At 42.4% G+C, this 15,883-nt stretch overlaps 1 protein-coding gene across 8 annotated transcripts in view; it reads right to left on the bottom strand.

Annotated features, from left to right (window-relative positions):
* Positions 1 to 15,883, bottom strand: part of LOC148677500 (sorbin and SH3 domain-containing protein 2-like) — an 85,393-nt gene that overhangs the window by 30,069 nt on the left and 39,441 nt on the right. For 6 of the 8 annotated variants that reach the window (XM_088639504.1, XM_088639512.1, XM_088639539.1 and 3 more), the window contains exons 4-11: positions 14,941 to 15,036; positions 11,954 to 11,980; positions 11,647 to 11,771; positions 9,568 to 10,188; positions 7,625 to 8,065; positions 6,350 to 6,494; positions 3,742 to 3,914; positions 1,842 to 1,908 (exon numbers count right to left, since the gene is read on the bottom strand). In XM_088639504.1, the coding sequence (XP_088495630.1) occupies positions 1,842 to 1,908; positions 3,742 to 3,914; positions 6,350 to 6,494; positions 7,625 to 8,065; positions 9,568 to 10,188; positions 11,647 to 11,771; positions 11,954 to 11,980; positions 14,941 to 15,036 (1,695 nt within the window). The remainder of the gene's footprint in view (positions 1 to 1,841; positions 1,909 to 3,741; positions 3,915 to 6,349; positions 6,495 to 7,624; positions 8,066 to 9,567; positions 10,189 to 11,646; positions 11,772 to 11,953; positions 11,981 to 14,940; positions 15,037 to 15,883) is intronic. The other 2 variants (XM_088639555.1, XM_088639564.1) reach the window with 1 other exon arrangement.

Here is a 15,883-nt window from a genome sequence, read left to right as displayed (position 1 = left end):
TTTTCTCATTAAGGTTTCACTGGAAATTAAATGTTTCACAAAGCACATTCACATAATTATGGCAACCGGTATTGCTTTAGGGATATACTGTAAAAACGAAGTGTTCCTATATAACCAAGTGCCCGAGACTACTAAATACGATAGTCACTGACCTGTATGAACTTAAAAACCAGAGGGACTCTATAACACTATACACCTCCACAGCCTCAACCCACTTCCGAGAACTGTATTCTACTTCTGTTAATAAAAAAAAAGCTACAAGCATCAACAGTCCCCAAACAGCCTCAGTCCAGAACACTGACTGAAAACAAAGGGTGACTCAATTATTAATCAGAATCCAGCATTGAAAAGGATTTAAAAACTGAATAAATTCTTAAACGATTACCTTCATAGTGCCATATTCATAATTGTTAACATACAGTCTCAACGTCACTGTTATTATCTTTTTAAATCCCTGTGATCCTGTGCAGAGGGTGATTAACTTTGGGTCTAAATGAAGGTGCTGTTCAGAAATATCTGGGATTAATCCCATATGACACTGATAATTTCCAAATCATTACTACCTACTCAGCCGTAGGATGTTTTAAGCTCAGGGAACTTCACAACATCTGTTTTGCTAATAACTCTAAGAGTTAATAAGCATGCTGTATCATTTAGAAAAAAGTTCAACTTTATTTTAATACAAACCCTGCAAAACATACAGTTTGGAGAAAGACCAGAGTGGCCATTTCAGGAGAATTCCAGTATATTCCTGATTTACTACATGCAGTAAGGAGAAGTCTAAACCCATTAAACATACTTTCATCAGCAAAGTGCTGTCGCAGTACGACTGGGTGGATCAAATCATGTGCACACTAATTAGAGAATGATGAAGCTGAAAGTTAAGAATAGTCCTTTACTACCAAACCACTTCTTCAGAAGTAGACGGGGGGTGCTTGAGACAGCACAGTGAATTGAGACAGTAAGCTACCCCTGCTGTAGCTAGTCCACTTTAGAAAGTTTTACTTTATATATATAACCCTGTAGGCACTATCAACTCTCACCAAACCTTTTCTAAAGTGAAACTGACACTTTGATAAAAAAAAACCCATCTTTCTTTAAAACCTTTTCTTAAACAAATTTACTCAAGTAACAAGGTTACTCTGGTGTCTGAAATATCCAAAGCCTGCTGCATTTTACATAATGCATCTCAAACATGCTGCTTTTAATTTTGTACTCTTGACCCTATAATTTCATACCAATCACCCCCCTCTCCCCCCTCCCTCGCCTAATTTGCCGGCATGGAGCTTTATCTTAACGAGGTCTGGCACAAGCACACCGGTACAGCCAGAGCCGTCTCCACAATCCTCGCGCCAGCGGGCGAAGGGGCGGCCGAGGTCAAGCTCGTAAAAGGCCAAGCTACTCTTTTTCTGCAGCAGCCTTTCCCTCCCAGCCTTCACCTTTCAGAGTACCAGCGAGTAACAGGTCAGAAGCTACCCTGCATATGGAGGCACACTTACAGTCCACGGAGTGAGTGGAGGATTGTGCCGCCAGTTCATGGCAGACTACAGTAAATACAGGGTCATATCACCATTAATCACACGGAGTTAAAATGGAAGAGCTGCAAGCACGCCCATTCTGCAAAATGCCATGCTCAAAAAATAAAAAAAGCTCAAAATGTCACTGGTTAAATGTAAATTCTAGAGTAGATACAGTATGGCAAACATTGCAAGAAACAAAAATCAAATGTTACACCATAGTATTTAATGTCCAGTGATACACAATGTAAATGTGCTTAGGTTTTGGGCTACACAGAAACATCGCATGCTGTTTTATACCGAAAACTGGGTTTATGTACATACCTGGTTTATGTACCATATGGATTTGTTTAAACATGGTCTTATACCAGTCCTTTGGCCTGTCCACAGTCTAATAAGAAAAAAACAACAAATTCAACATGCTTAGGAGTTATGTGAAACAAACAAAAAAGTGCAGTACTTTAGTTGCCTTACTGTTTCCAACTTAATAACCAAAATAACGATCTATTGCGACTTATTTCATACAAAATCAAATGACGATAAGAAACAGGTTTTTCTTCTTTTAAGATCCAGTCACGCAACCCCAGCTGTCCATCAACATGAATCCCCTGCCTCACAAGCACAACAGCAGAGAGCACCGTCTGAGGGAGTAAAGCCCCCTTCAACAACAGCACAGGAGGTTGCTGTTACCCAGTAGGCCGAAGATACTCTGGCCCACTCAACTCACGTCAAGATTGAATCACGAACTAGACGACATGAGAGGAAAGATGTGGAAGTGCGTTTCAGACCGACAACAGGAGGCTGGATTGTGTTAGTCTGGAACAAGCTGCCCAGCCATGTGGTTGAAGCGGATACCCTCTGGGTGAGATCCTCTGATCAATGGACTGCTAACAACCAAAAGAGCTAGACAGACCAAACGGTCTCTTGATTGTAACAGTTCTTATGTACCACACTGGCATTTAACTGGTGCTATACTGCCCCACTGGGAGAATCCCAAAGACAGCTGCCAATGGCACTGTCTGGAATCAAATCGGCGACAATCCAGCCTCCTGTACATGGCTCAGCCTGTGCTGTAAGCAGCCATCTCCACTGGCTGTGCTGCCCAGGACTGTCTGCAGATGCCTGTGTCTTGTGTTGAGAAATGGACTATAAATTAGTTGGCTTCTGGCTCAGGTCAACAACACCTGAAGAAAGTTGAAAAGGCAATAAACCCAACAGAGTATCTTACATGTTTAAATAACACGCAGATGCAACTTTGTAGCTACAGAAGGAGGAAAAGCCAACACTGGTTTAGGGATTGCTGTGACATTAGGATGCAAATACTGTACACCAAAAGAAATGAAATGTTGAATGCATGGCCAAGATGCGTTTGTATTAAAGATTGACCTAAATGCTGGGCTTTCAATAACTTTTCAAATCAACTGTATTGTATTCAAAGTGCAAAAATGCATAGCTATGGTGGCTGAAAATGTAAACAACTTCATCTTTGGAATGTCAGAAGAACTTTACCCAGTCTATGATTACTGCAAACAAAGACTGGATTATTGTGTGCAGGACAGAAACATTTCCTTATGAGGCCTGCACTAAACACAACACTAAATAACAAAGAAGGAATACAGGAATAAACTAGAGGTTAAATTCAAATGATTCACTAATCTTGAATTACAAAACACCGGTTCATATTCCTTCTCAAACATCGACAGTATTTGTAATTGAGAAAAGAACTGTCGTTAGATTAGGAAAATAAAAGCAAAGAAAACATCCAAGCAGAGCAGGCAGAATTATTTTTCCTCTCGGCTTTTGGAGAACATTTCATATCTTCTACCAATGCATATGTTTATTTAAACTGAAACAGTACAAAATAAGAAGTGGATATTTTGTGTTTGTCTTTCTACAAAACATATACAGTTTCTTTAAGGTTAAATGTGAAGACTGATAATGGATAATTACAATATGTGGAGACATGTAATACAAAATATACTTTGCTACACTGGGTATTAGTCCACAGATTTTCTCAATGCCTGGATACTAAAGGAAACACATCTGTACTGATCAACACCGCGGCTGAGGAGAGCTTTTTAGAAAGTGAAAGGAAAAAAAATCAAACTAACAATTTCTAGTGCTACTACTAACAATGTACTTAATATGGCATCTTCACAATTGTAACCTTTCTACAGTTTGTTTAAATGCTAGACCTGTAATAAAAGACCTGGAATTCTCTTACCGTTCTGATTGCTATTGGAATTCCAGATTCATCCACTGGACCAATTCCTGCATAATGGGGAGCTTTAATAACGGACACTCTCTTCTCCTCTTCTGAAGACCTAGCGATCGGAATGGTGCTCACAGCAGAGTAGCTGTGAGAGAGGGATTCGTGGGTGATGGACTCCGACGACTCTGCAGAAGGAAACGCAAAACAAGCCACTGAAACGGGGCATGAGAGCAAGGTGCTTGGATGTCACTCGCTGAATTACCAACATGTCTATCACAGAGGCGCAGAACACTCAGGTACCCCACTCTGCTGAAAGCCACGTGCTGTATCCTTTATCCTTGCTGGCTTTCTTTTTCCCCCAGAAAAGACTTGCCTCATATCAGCACAAAAGGGGAAAAAAAATGTGCGGAAGGCACTTACTTTCTTCACTTGCCTGCAACTGCCTTTCTTTAAATGCATAAATCCACAATATCTTTCACCCGAAAAGAAGACGGTGTATGATTTTCAGACAACAGAGAATAAACTGCAGACGCAGCCATGTTAATCCCAGTGTGCCAGACCCTTTTTCCTAAAATACTCCGTCACACAGATTTACGGGTAATCCCTGCTGCTTGGTGAGGGAGATTAAAGAGATCACTTAACGCAGACAGGCAACATACTGTACAGTCTCAGACGAAATAAGTAATTTCACTCAGAGCAGTAATTTCCTAACAATAACTATCCTATCCTGAAGATGTGCGTCAGTCTAATATTTTAGCAACAACAAAATCGTAAAATCATAGTAAGAAGAGTAGAACGAATGATGTCGATTGTGTCAGTGTCTTGAGGACGTGAATGTACTCTGTGTCCCGTCTTGATGAAATTTCAAACGGGCAGCTCTTACAGTTACATTAAATTCATTTTAATTTTGACGTGAACAGCATTTTCACATGAAAAGTGCACTCTGTGCACAAAAACACATTGCTTTTCTTAAGGTTATGAGATGTATAATTTATTTAGCCAGAAAAGTAAGGAAAGAAAATGTACTTTAAAACGAACAATGAACATTAATATCTGTCAGCCAACTCTAAAAAGCCTCTGTAAGTGATTAACTGTAAAAAAACATGCCGATTTATCAGATCAATCCAAGGATAATTGGAAAATATATCTGACACAAAGCATAGAGAAAATTGCCTAAACTTATTGCACAAAAGGTAATCAATTTAGATTGCCATTGTATGTGAAATTTCATTAAAGCCTTATAAAAGTAATTCATTGTAAATGTTGTGTCACAGAATTGCACTGCAAGGTACTTATTCACCTACACAAAACAGACTTCTAAATGCCATTCTTCAATTTACATTTGAACAATGACAATTAAACTGAACAGACAGGTGTCTGTATCTCCTACTAAAATGTTGAAAACCTGATTCCACAAATTCACTTGAATTCTTTAATCTCCTAAAACAGAGCATATACTGCATTCTTAGATAATTTCTGTTAGATTATAATGTGTATTAATATAAACTAAATTGAATAATATTGTACATTTACTAATAAGCAAACGTCTAAAGTAGACAAACACAAGGCATTTGAACTGCTCACATTTACAGTACAGTACAGTAGGTACAATATACTGTACAAGCTTGCTGACAATCTGGAAAAATACCAATATAATGTCATGCCTATAAAAAAAAAAACTTGTGCATTAACTGAAAACACAAAAATGAAACGTAGGTGTTACACCAGCTTGGAACAGCATTATTTAAAAATAAAACTCTGACATCTGTTACATGTAACTCTGTTACATTTCGGACTCCTGCTTTCATTTCTTGGTGTAAAGCTGATAATTCCTGTTTTCACACAGGTTAGAGCTACAATAATCCTTTTAATGTGTGATCACCTTTTCATTTTCATTTTCTTTTTAATCGGTGAAATGTGCTGAACTGCAAAGGACTGTTAGGAAAGATCAATCAGCCTCTCCGGTGTGTCCTCGTGGCAGAACTCTGGAAGTGGGAGGAGACCCATCCATGTCCCGTGAGGACCAGCACGCTGCACCCAGACAGCTGTCCCGGGTTCGAGTCGGACACACGGCTCCAGAGCTGGGAGGTGACATGGCGCTAGTACGCTGCCCATGCAGTGTGTTTGTAAAAATGATGGCTTGCTCTTATTATGAGCCTTTGATCGGGCTCTACAAAACGGCAAGTCACTGCCAATTCGGCAAAATGGCAAAATGAGAAAGTCCATGTCAGCACCCTGAATACATTCAGCACATGGACATTCATTCTGTTCCAAGTCATCTGCACGGATACTCAGACCAGCATGGTATGAAGAGCAGAACGGGGTTTGAATAAAGGAAAAGAACTCAAAGAAACAAGACTGTGTGCAATTTCGGCAACAGTTTCATACCATCACATTTTGGTTGACCGATATGACTCTGAATCGTGAATAAAGAGGCTTCCTTCTTTTCCATGCTCTGCTCGCAACACTGACAGCTGGGTTTTTGTGCTACCCCTTGAAAGACCCCAGGAATGTGCATTGTTACGTTTTAAAATCAACCTCAAGGCCCATTGTTCTGTTTTAATTAACTTTGAGAGTTTAATTAATCCCGGCAGAACGAGCTCTGCGCGGCATTCCTCACCCATGCGCCGGCTGTGCTGCATGACAACGATGCTGGGGCTGAGGGAGGGGGGGGCGGGGGGGCAGGAGGGGGGGGAGAAGGACCTCTGCACATGACTGAGGGGGCTGCTGGCCGTGGCGGAGCTCCCATTGATGGTCATCTGGCCCTGGGGGGGGAGACAACACAGAGTCACTGCCACTGCACAAGGAGGCACCTCCCCAAGCACCAGGGAACAAACGGGGCTCTGGAGTCTCGTCAGCATTAGAAGAATGTCAGCTCCCAAACACTTCAGGAAAAAAAAATAGTGTTAAGTAAGAAACCATGGTTACGGGGAAGAGTGCAGGGTGCTTTGCCGTTGCTTAAGACACCAATAGCCAAGAAAAAACTCCACCAGGACATTCCATTAATGATGCAGGCTTTAAGACAGACGGTGATTAATTCATGGAATAAGGGCTTCCCCGTGATCGGTTAGTGAGCAGAAAACCATTTGCAGGTGATTTTGCAATGCTCGGGAAATTTCTAAGCTTTTCTGTCACGGGAGCTGTAAACAGATCACCTTGGTTTTGTTTTTTCTCCTTTGCTGGGCAGAGTACAAGTTACCGGCACGGGCCAGAGGGTTAAAAGATCAACACGTTAACACAGCACGTTGGCTGCGTACATTTCTGGAGAGCTTCTCGTATAGTTTAATTTGCCTGCTGCTGTACAAATATTGGTACAAAGACAAAGATCCTATGCAGCTGCAGCAGAAAATAAATTCCAAGTATTTTATAACAGGGATGATATCTGAGTTTTGTTGACATATCATATCATGGACAAAATTCAATTCACTATGGTAGTAGTTTACAAGTCATCCATCAGCAAGACAAGAGCATCTTCTTGGTATCGGGAACTACAGTAACAGATTACAAACTTTAAAACAATTGGGTGATCAGCCCTTAAGAATTCGTTGACTGTTAAAGAACAAAAATAGAAATTGCAAAGTACATTCAGCATGCAAATGATTCTGCACCACAACTCAGATACACGGTTACCAGCTACACAGCCCACTGAGAAGCTGTAGGGCCAAAACACCTGCAGTACGTTGGACTTTACTCCATGAACCTGAATTAGAAAGGCAGGGTTGACAAAACACAAGGGGGGACGTTAATAATCTTTCTCGCAAGGCGAGACGGTGAGTGACAAAAGTGAGGATAACCAGCACAGTAACGTTAGCAAAGATCATCCCCGGGTTAGTGACTGATGACAGGGCTCCTACTTTATGGAGCTGAAGAACCAGGAAGGTGGAAGGATAATTACATTAGTGACTGTAGCGGTGGAGGTTAAGGTGGTGTCGTCAGTGACAGCAGACATCTGACTCAGTGTTGGGGAAGGTGTTTCTGAACTCTCGTTGGTGCCAGCACCACAGATCTGGAGCTCTTCCAGAACAGCCGTGGACGACTCGCTCAGGGTGCGGGACGAGAGCTCGCTGAGCGAGGAGTCTGTGACGGGGGAAGTGGCTTCCCTCAGATGCAGTGTGATGTCTGGGCCAGGGCAGCTGTACTCGGAAGGGGAGTAAGGGACCGGGAATGTGGCTCTGTGCAGGTGAGCGGGCAGCGATTCCGCAGACTCTACACGGGTGCCGCTCTCGGGTGGGAAACGGGATCTGTTAACAGGCGACAGGGAGGACGGATGGAACGGGCTCGGCGATGGCTGTAGGTGCGTCTGGGAAGTGTTTGAAGAAACATTCGGGCTTCCAAGCTGAAGGTGGGAAAAAACGTACAGATTCAGTAAACAAGCAAGCAGAAAAGGCCGGGTAAAAACGAACGTTGTACGACTCAAATGACAGGTTAGGAATACAGGGGATACTGAAGTGGCTATTGTGCATGTTCCGTACAATCGGTAGAGCTGAAGCTCAGTGGTAGTACGGTTCTCCTGCTGGGGAGATAGAGGACACCATCTAAGTACTTTATAATGAAATCAACAATCACAAAATATTCATTTTACTGTAAACCATGTTGAGAAGTGGTATTTATTGCAGTTAAAATGACCACATCAGGGTTTTGAAACCCCAGAGAATGAATGCTTTGTTTTGAAAATTCTCTAAAAGTAACGGTACTTGCAGAACTGGGGACACTGTGTTTATTGTTTACAGCCAAAATGCACTACTGCCTTTGAAAGAACAGACAGGAGGGGAAATCTGATTAAAGAAAGCAGTGGAATATACTGTTTTTAGTTTCTGGTTTTAGGTGGAGTTCTTTAATGGTCTGGATCTAGAAGATTTTTGTAGCAAAGCAGAAAAAATAGCCCTTTACGGATCCCATAATTGAAATTCAGTTTGCCAAAGTGGTGCTGAACCACAAATAGAAACTATAATATATTAGCTAAATCCAGAAACCAAACAAAGAGTCTGCAATAAATGAAATCAAGAAATGAACTACTGTAAGTGTGAAGCACAAACACAGCAATACTATAGAGACTATCATCCTTAACTGCTGTACATTGTGAAAGTGATGCTAAACTACACTGCAGATTTGATGGAACTGCTGGAACTTTTTACCGAGTCACGTCAGCCGTTACATTCATTTAAAGACGCCTTTTAAAAACAACTTAAATCTCACTTTGATTTCACTTGGCAAAGTTCAAGCAGTCCTTTTGGCAGTCGTGATCAAAGGCCAAAACACATATTCATAGCGAGTCCTGTATGTGACACCGATGCATTGGTGAGGAACTTGTAGAGTGTTAGAATTGTCCATTATTTTTTGGAGCTATTGTATACCTAACAAATTTGATGTCATCGGCTGTTTAAGACTTGAGTTTCTGGCAACAAGCCCTGCGGTCTGTGGACAGAACGAGGACCAGTCAACACTTTCCTCTAGCACACTGATCTGTTAGAGGCATTCATGTTCTGACACACCGACTCAGCAGCGCCTGACAGGAGAGTCAGTGCACATTGGTGGAGAGGTGTGTCCCTTGATGACCTCACAGGTTCTTACTTTTTGACCAGAAGCATCTACATTTATCAGTTTAATGTAATAGTTTACGATACTGAGGTATATTCTTCGAGCCCATGTCACTATACAGACCTCTGGGAATGACCAGCCGTCTCTGCAAATAAGCTGTAAACATGCATTTTGGCCTTTGAAATCTACAGTGGAAGTGGGAGATTAGTCAAAGGTGCCACAGGTAGGTCGTGCTGCTGTGAAGATGGACACATCATGTGGGAAGCGGATTAGCTCGGAGACGGGGTAAACTGTTTGTACCACGTGAGCCCCAGAAGAGCAAGGAAGTGACGAACTCTGTCCTTTGTCGCTTGAGTCCATCCCTTTGGTTTCTGAAGAAGTGGCCGAGGCCTGACCCTGGGTACTCTTTGGCCCAGGCACTGAGCTATGACCAGCGGCCTGTGGAGCTATCTGGATGGAAAGAGAAGCTGTGTGTTTCTCAGGCTGGCTTCTAGATGCCTCTGGTGATGGGGGTCGGTGCTCTTTAGGGCTCGCTTTCGTGACATTCGCAGGTGTCAGCGGGTCTCTGGGAGTGCTAGCTGCACTCTGACCCTCTGAGGATGTTAGTTTGAGGGAAGAAACTCTACGCTCTTGAACCTGGCTTCCACTAGACGGAGAGGAAATATTAGTGCCGGGCACAGATAACGTGGAGCTAGTGGCCTCTGATGTAACAGAGGTGTCCTCCTTGTGGGAGAAGGACGAGCCTGTACTTCTCGAGTAAGCCTCCTTCTGTACAAATTTCTCATTCCTGGTTTTCTTCATGTACAGTGTCCCAAAGGACTGTTCACGCACATGCTGGTGAATGTAACTAGGTGGGTTATTTGGAACAGTGCTTATTGGGGATTTGTGAAAACTGTCTCTCCTTGGAGGTGGGAGTGGCGCCTAGTTGTAAGCCAAAAGAGATCCACACAGCAGACAACCAAGACAAAAGAGAAAGAATGAAAAGTGACGTTTTTCTTCTTTTACTGCTAAAATAATGCCCACAGAGAATACAGTATAGTTCCAAGCTGTTTGAACACTGAGGGCCCTATATTCACGACACTTAAGTGCTTAAATTTCCACTGTTTAAGATATTTAAGATCCTAAGAGTTTTGAAATATAAGGCCCTTAGTCCATGCTCTTTCTTGATATTGTCAGATCAAACCTTAAAAAGAAAAGTAGGTTTTAATGCAGCTGTTGTTTTCCAAGACCAGAAATATATTCCAGACAGAGTGATATTGTCCACTTTTGCCCTTATAAGGATGACGCTAATAAATGAGAGCTGGAAAAGAAAATATTTATGGATTTCAGCAGTCACTGTGAAACATTTCACCACTTCACCGTTAAACATTGAGGGTAATCCATTAAAACTTTGTGCCAGTGTACACTGCCAGAAAATTCTTGGTATATTCTCAGAATTGTTGTTACAATACATCCCAGCAATAAAGAGCCATAGACATTTCCACTCCGCAACCAAATACACATACGAGTACATTCCTAAGCATTTTCAGACTTCATCATATACGTGTATGTAATATAATGGGCAGGTCAAAGTTGGCACGATGCCCCTGCTAAAATCGTAATAAAATTCATGAAGCCTTAAAGCAGCTGTGCTGGGTTTAATTGACCTTAAACATTCCTCTGAAAAGGAAGCATTATCCAGGTTCACATAAAAGGCAATACGCTGAGTGCTCGTAGACTTCATTACGTCTGCTGTGCTGCGTGATTCGGGAGATGTGGGGATGAGGTTCCACAGAAGAGGAGGAAGAGTAAAAAGGGAGGTGACTGTTTGGGCCAGAAGTCCTTACAAGTGCAGTTTTTATATGTGAGTCACAGAAAGTGACTGATTCTCGTTCGTACTGACATACTGTATCAATCAAAATACATTGAGGTAGCTGAGTGGCCCAGCCCATGCAGCAGCAGGTGTTATGAAAAGCGCATCTCTCATGTAGAGAAAGCTGCCTCACAGGCTTGATGAGGGGTATGATATTGAGGCTTTCAGACCTTGAATATTTCTTGACTTGGTGAAACCAAGTACAGGCTCAGTGACCACAGCACTCGAAAGTGCTTTCCCCAGGAAAGGTTGGAAGGTTCTTGCCTACAGTGCCAAAATTATTGTGGTTCAAAAGACACGTAGGCTAAAAGACAGTGCAAAAGAAAATGGCAAACCAAAGAAGGGAAGTGAAAAAGGGTATGAAACGCTTAGGTTTATGCCTCTCCAACATTTGGAGTGGTAAATAACTGCCAGTATACAACTGTAGCATTTTCACAAAACAAGTATGCAAATGCTAATAGCTGGGAAGAGCAGCCTGCTGCCCCCAGTCACTAAAGGCACTGTGGAAACATTGAATCTAGATTTACCAGTGTTGGAGACTTCTTGTCTTGGAGATTCGGTCTGACACTTCTGAAGCCTTTCGCAGCCAGAGAGGAACTGCTTGCCTCGCCATTTCTAAGTCCGTCATTCACACTGTAGGATCTCCAGACATCTACAGAATAATGAAACACAATGTAGAAGCAAAGAACGTTTTCTTCTGCCCAAGGTACTTTTTACTTTCATGCTTTATTAGATTTAATCTATGACAGTTGTAAACACAACAAAATGCTGAATGCACTGTTGCACTATTTCATACGTACGGGGAACATACCTGTTTACATCATAATTTCTTACCTGAATCCGATGACTGTGAGTCATTACCTAAAACAACACAACACATGAACAAACATTAGGCTTCACGTCGGATTTTAAATTAACAGATCGAGCAATGCAAACTCAGCCTTTAATTTCTCAAACAAGCGTCCGCGTGACACAGCAGATATCTGGCCGTTTCAAGGTTTCTCATGTACAAAGCTGTTCACGTTTCTGACATGGCAAAAAAGGAAAATGGTGAAACATCAGAACATTTTCTATTCAGATTAGAATGAATTACACAGTAAAAAGGGAAAGACAACAAATGGCCCTTTGATTAAGCCACTAGACGAATTGTACTGACAAGACCTGAGATGGGATGAGTGCTCAATGTGGTGCTGAAAGGGGTGGCAGATTTGGAGATAGCGGGACAGACGATCTGGGCCTTCACCTGCTCAGAGGGCTTTTGAGCGGGATTATTATTTCGACAGGGTTGGGAGATTGTGGGAAAATTCCAAGGGCTTTGTTCATCCCCTCACAGAGACCTCAGGAATGCAAGGAGGTGGGAATCTGGGATACGGCCAGATGGGTTAGTGGATGTGGACAAAAAAGAAAACATCCAGCAGATTCATGTAAAGCATGCATCGTTTTTAACGAGCGCCCATTCAGTTCATGTGTATAAAGAGGAGGACTCTTTATCGGGGGATATACCGACCCGATTTTACTGCTCCCTTGAAGGATGTTGGTATTCAAACCTTTTTTTAACTTGGATACTGAAATAAAAATGTACTGTAAACGCGCAACAGAAACCTTCAAAATTACTGTGTGACATTTGCAAGCAATACCCATGCAGTAAATACACAGTAACAATGCAACATACAAAAGAGAACCATTTCCAAAGTCAAAGGAGGGGCAGTGTAGGCATCTGCACTCCAAGCTCAGAGCAGCATGTGGAACAATGCAAACGAGAGCAGACCATTGAAGCCAATCTGCTCTAAGCCCGGGGGCACCCCTGCAATAACAGAATCGGGACACCCTAAAACACACACACACACACACCTGTGTGGGACAGGTCATGGCACCACTCTGCTGAGAGCCAGGCGGGCCACGGTCACTGCGATCGAAGCTGACCGCCTGGCCTCATCAGTGCCTCTCACTTGCGAATCAAATTGATGGGCTTTTGCTTTGTTGAGAGGTTTCGGGGGAGGGAGGCTATCAGCAGAATTCTGTCAGCAGTGGGGTAATAAAGGAAGGAAATAAAGGAAGACAGAACGAAAGTCAGTGCTGTTCTCGGAGGCTCTGAGCACCTCTGACATTACAGTGGGGTGCTCTCCATTTATATTTTATATTGCAGAAATCACCCTCCATTCAAAGGTGCTTGAATCAGGTAAAAATTGCTTTGTTTCTATGTTCTAGTGGAAAGAAAAGCAATCGGATTGAAAGGGCTTGAAATCCCACAGGCTACTGTTAATACTGCTGTTTAGTCTCTAAGCAGCTTAATTAAGATGGGCCAGCAAAGCAAAGAGTTGCTGAGTAAAATGGAACATATTCTAAACACTCAATACTTTCCAGTTTTTATCAGGACTGGGAAAAATTGAAACTTGGCAGTCAATATTTGTTTCCTTAATTCTGTTCAGACTTTGTGTTATTGCTGCTTAATGGTTTCCTTGCAGCTCCTGTAACTCTCTGCCCATGCTTTCAGAGGTGGGCTTATCACACTCATTGCAAAATTGAGCAATTTTGGCTCCCTAAACCATGGAAGGTTTATGGCCTTTTAAAAATTCAAAGGATAAATTAAACTAAAAACAATTTTCATAATACAGATGGCATTACGTTAATGAGTTCTACACAGAAGTATAAGTCAAGGAACAAGGAAAACAGTAAATACTGTACCTGCTGCTTGTTTTTCTTTTCTTTCTTAAACACAGTCCTTCCTGTACTAAACAAACTCAGACCCCAGTCCACGCACAGTTCCGTGCCAGCTCCACGCAATCTTTCCTGCTCGCCATACGAGCGGTCGAGACAGTGTTCGCCAATAACGGCACACGTTCGAAGGAGCCTGTTCATGGGGTGTCTGGTGTGTGATTCACCCAGAATCCAACCCCCCCCCCCACTTACTGTGGTGTCAGCAAAGATCTCGCCAGCCACTGGAATCAAACCAGTGATCGCCAAGTTATTAGGAACATCCTGAAGCAGCCGAGCTGCTTAGGAGCCACTCAAAGGCACCGAAGGAAATGAGGTTCAAGAACCCCTTTCGATCCTGTAGGTGTCCCGGGGATTTCAGCTAGCGACCAGCTCAGGAGACTCCCAATCTGAAGCTACCTGGCAGTCTATGTCATTCTGAAGTCCACCAGCGCGATCTTTGTGTGGTAACAGTCTACGAAACCGCTCAAACAAAGAGGGGCTATGGACAGGAAGCAAGGGCGATGAGGGAAAAAAAAAACCTAACGGTTGCCATGGATCTGTTTGACAATAGTTACAGGTCAGCTACCACTACCACAGGCATCTAGTGGCCCTCTCTTCCCCATCCTGACCGATTTAATTTCACTGCAGATTCCAGACGTGAAAGCTCCAACCTCTAAACCCACTCTACTGCCTTTACGACCCCGGCGGTTCACATCATTAGGTGGCTGCTTCTACTGTAGGTCAAAGTAGTCAGGAAAGGCAGCGCTTGACAGGCACAAACAGCCCTTGCAGGAACAGAGCAGGCAGGAACGGATGAAAATGGAATGTGGGGGACACTGCCGTCTGAATTTTTGTTTCCATAAAAAGGAAAGCAAATCATGCCAGGGCCACGCTTTGCAAAATGGGCCTTTAACATCTGAAGTTTGTTTTTTTAGAATTTAAAATGCTGTGTCACTTGCAGGTGGGCCTGTAAAGAAATTACTCACAACAACAATAATAAAAAAAAAAACATTTCAGATTTTTCAAGCTGAGGTTCAAAGTCAGTGCTAATAAATAGAATAAATAAAGGGTGAATTGGAACTCTGTCAGTTATCAGCATGCATGTTAATAGTCGGAGTTACTACCTGCAGCCACATACAGGTTTGGAGAACTCTGGACTCTCTTCATAGGTCTTAATGTGACAAACACGGCAGCAGTTTCGCGAGCACATCCACCGCTGTCTGGAAAGCGCAGCACCAGACAGACGCACGCCCCAGCAGCAGGAGGCAAGCACATGCATTATCGCCGATTGCAAAACAAATTCATTTGGAAATGCAGATTAAACACGCATGCCTGCCAAATTCCACTGAAATTAAAACACATTACCACATTTTTTGTCGTCAAATCATACAGCATGCAGAGGATTAGAACAGGGTTAAAGACATATCATTAAGGCTAGAAATCTTAACACACCATAGAGGCAAATCTTGTTAACTATTTAACTACTATTTAATTAGAGGTGTTCAGAAATCAAGAGAATAAAAGAATGTCAATGATTTCGATTCACGCTAAAAAAAACCTAAACAATAGTCACATTAATAAAACAGAAAGCCCTTAGCAAGAACATGTGATCAGGAGAAGCCAAATAAAAATCTTTAGAAATGACCACATTCAGTTAAGCAGTCATGCAGAATAACACATAATGCTCCTACTGCACACATACCATGGTACACATTAAAATCAAATGTAGAGAAAATGCTTCTTTTTTTTTTTTAAACTCTTGGTCTTATTCAAACTCTTACTCCAGCAGGGGTAAACCAGCTTCTGCCTTGAAGGCATCACTCAATCCCACATTGCCTCCTTGCTTTCCCAACAAGGTCTGGAGAGGTGTTTATATCCCAAACCTACTGTACCTTCCCTCAAGAAAAATCTTTTTATTCACCAGACTACGGTTACCAAGATTTCGGCTGCAAAACAGCCTGATTTATTTGCCTGTGAAAGATATCATTGTTTCCCTTGCTGACTCTGCTCCTACACATAGACAGCACTGCAGTTCACTTTACTGTGTACTGAGAACACAGGGCCTCG

Source organism: Lepisosteus platostomus, chromosome 1, assembly GCF_059453375.1.
Source record: "Lepisosteus platostomus isolate fLepPlt1 chromosome 1, fLepPlt1.hap1, whole genome shotgun sequence".
Classification (NCBI taxonomy): domain Eukaryota; kingdom Metazoa; phylum Chordata; class Actinopteri; order Semionotiformes; family Lepisosteidae; genus Lepisosteus; species Lepisosteus platostomus.
Note: the sequence above shows the minus strand (reverse complement) of the source record. Positions and strands in the feature narration are given on the sequence as shown.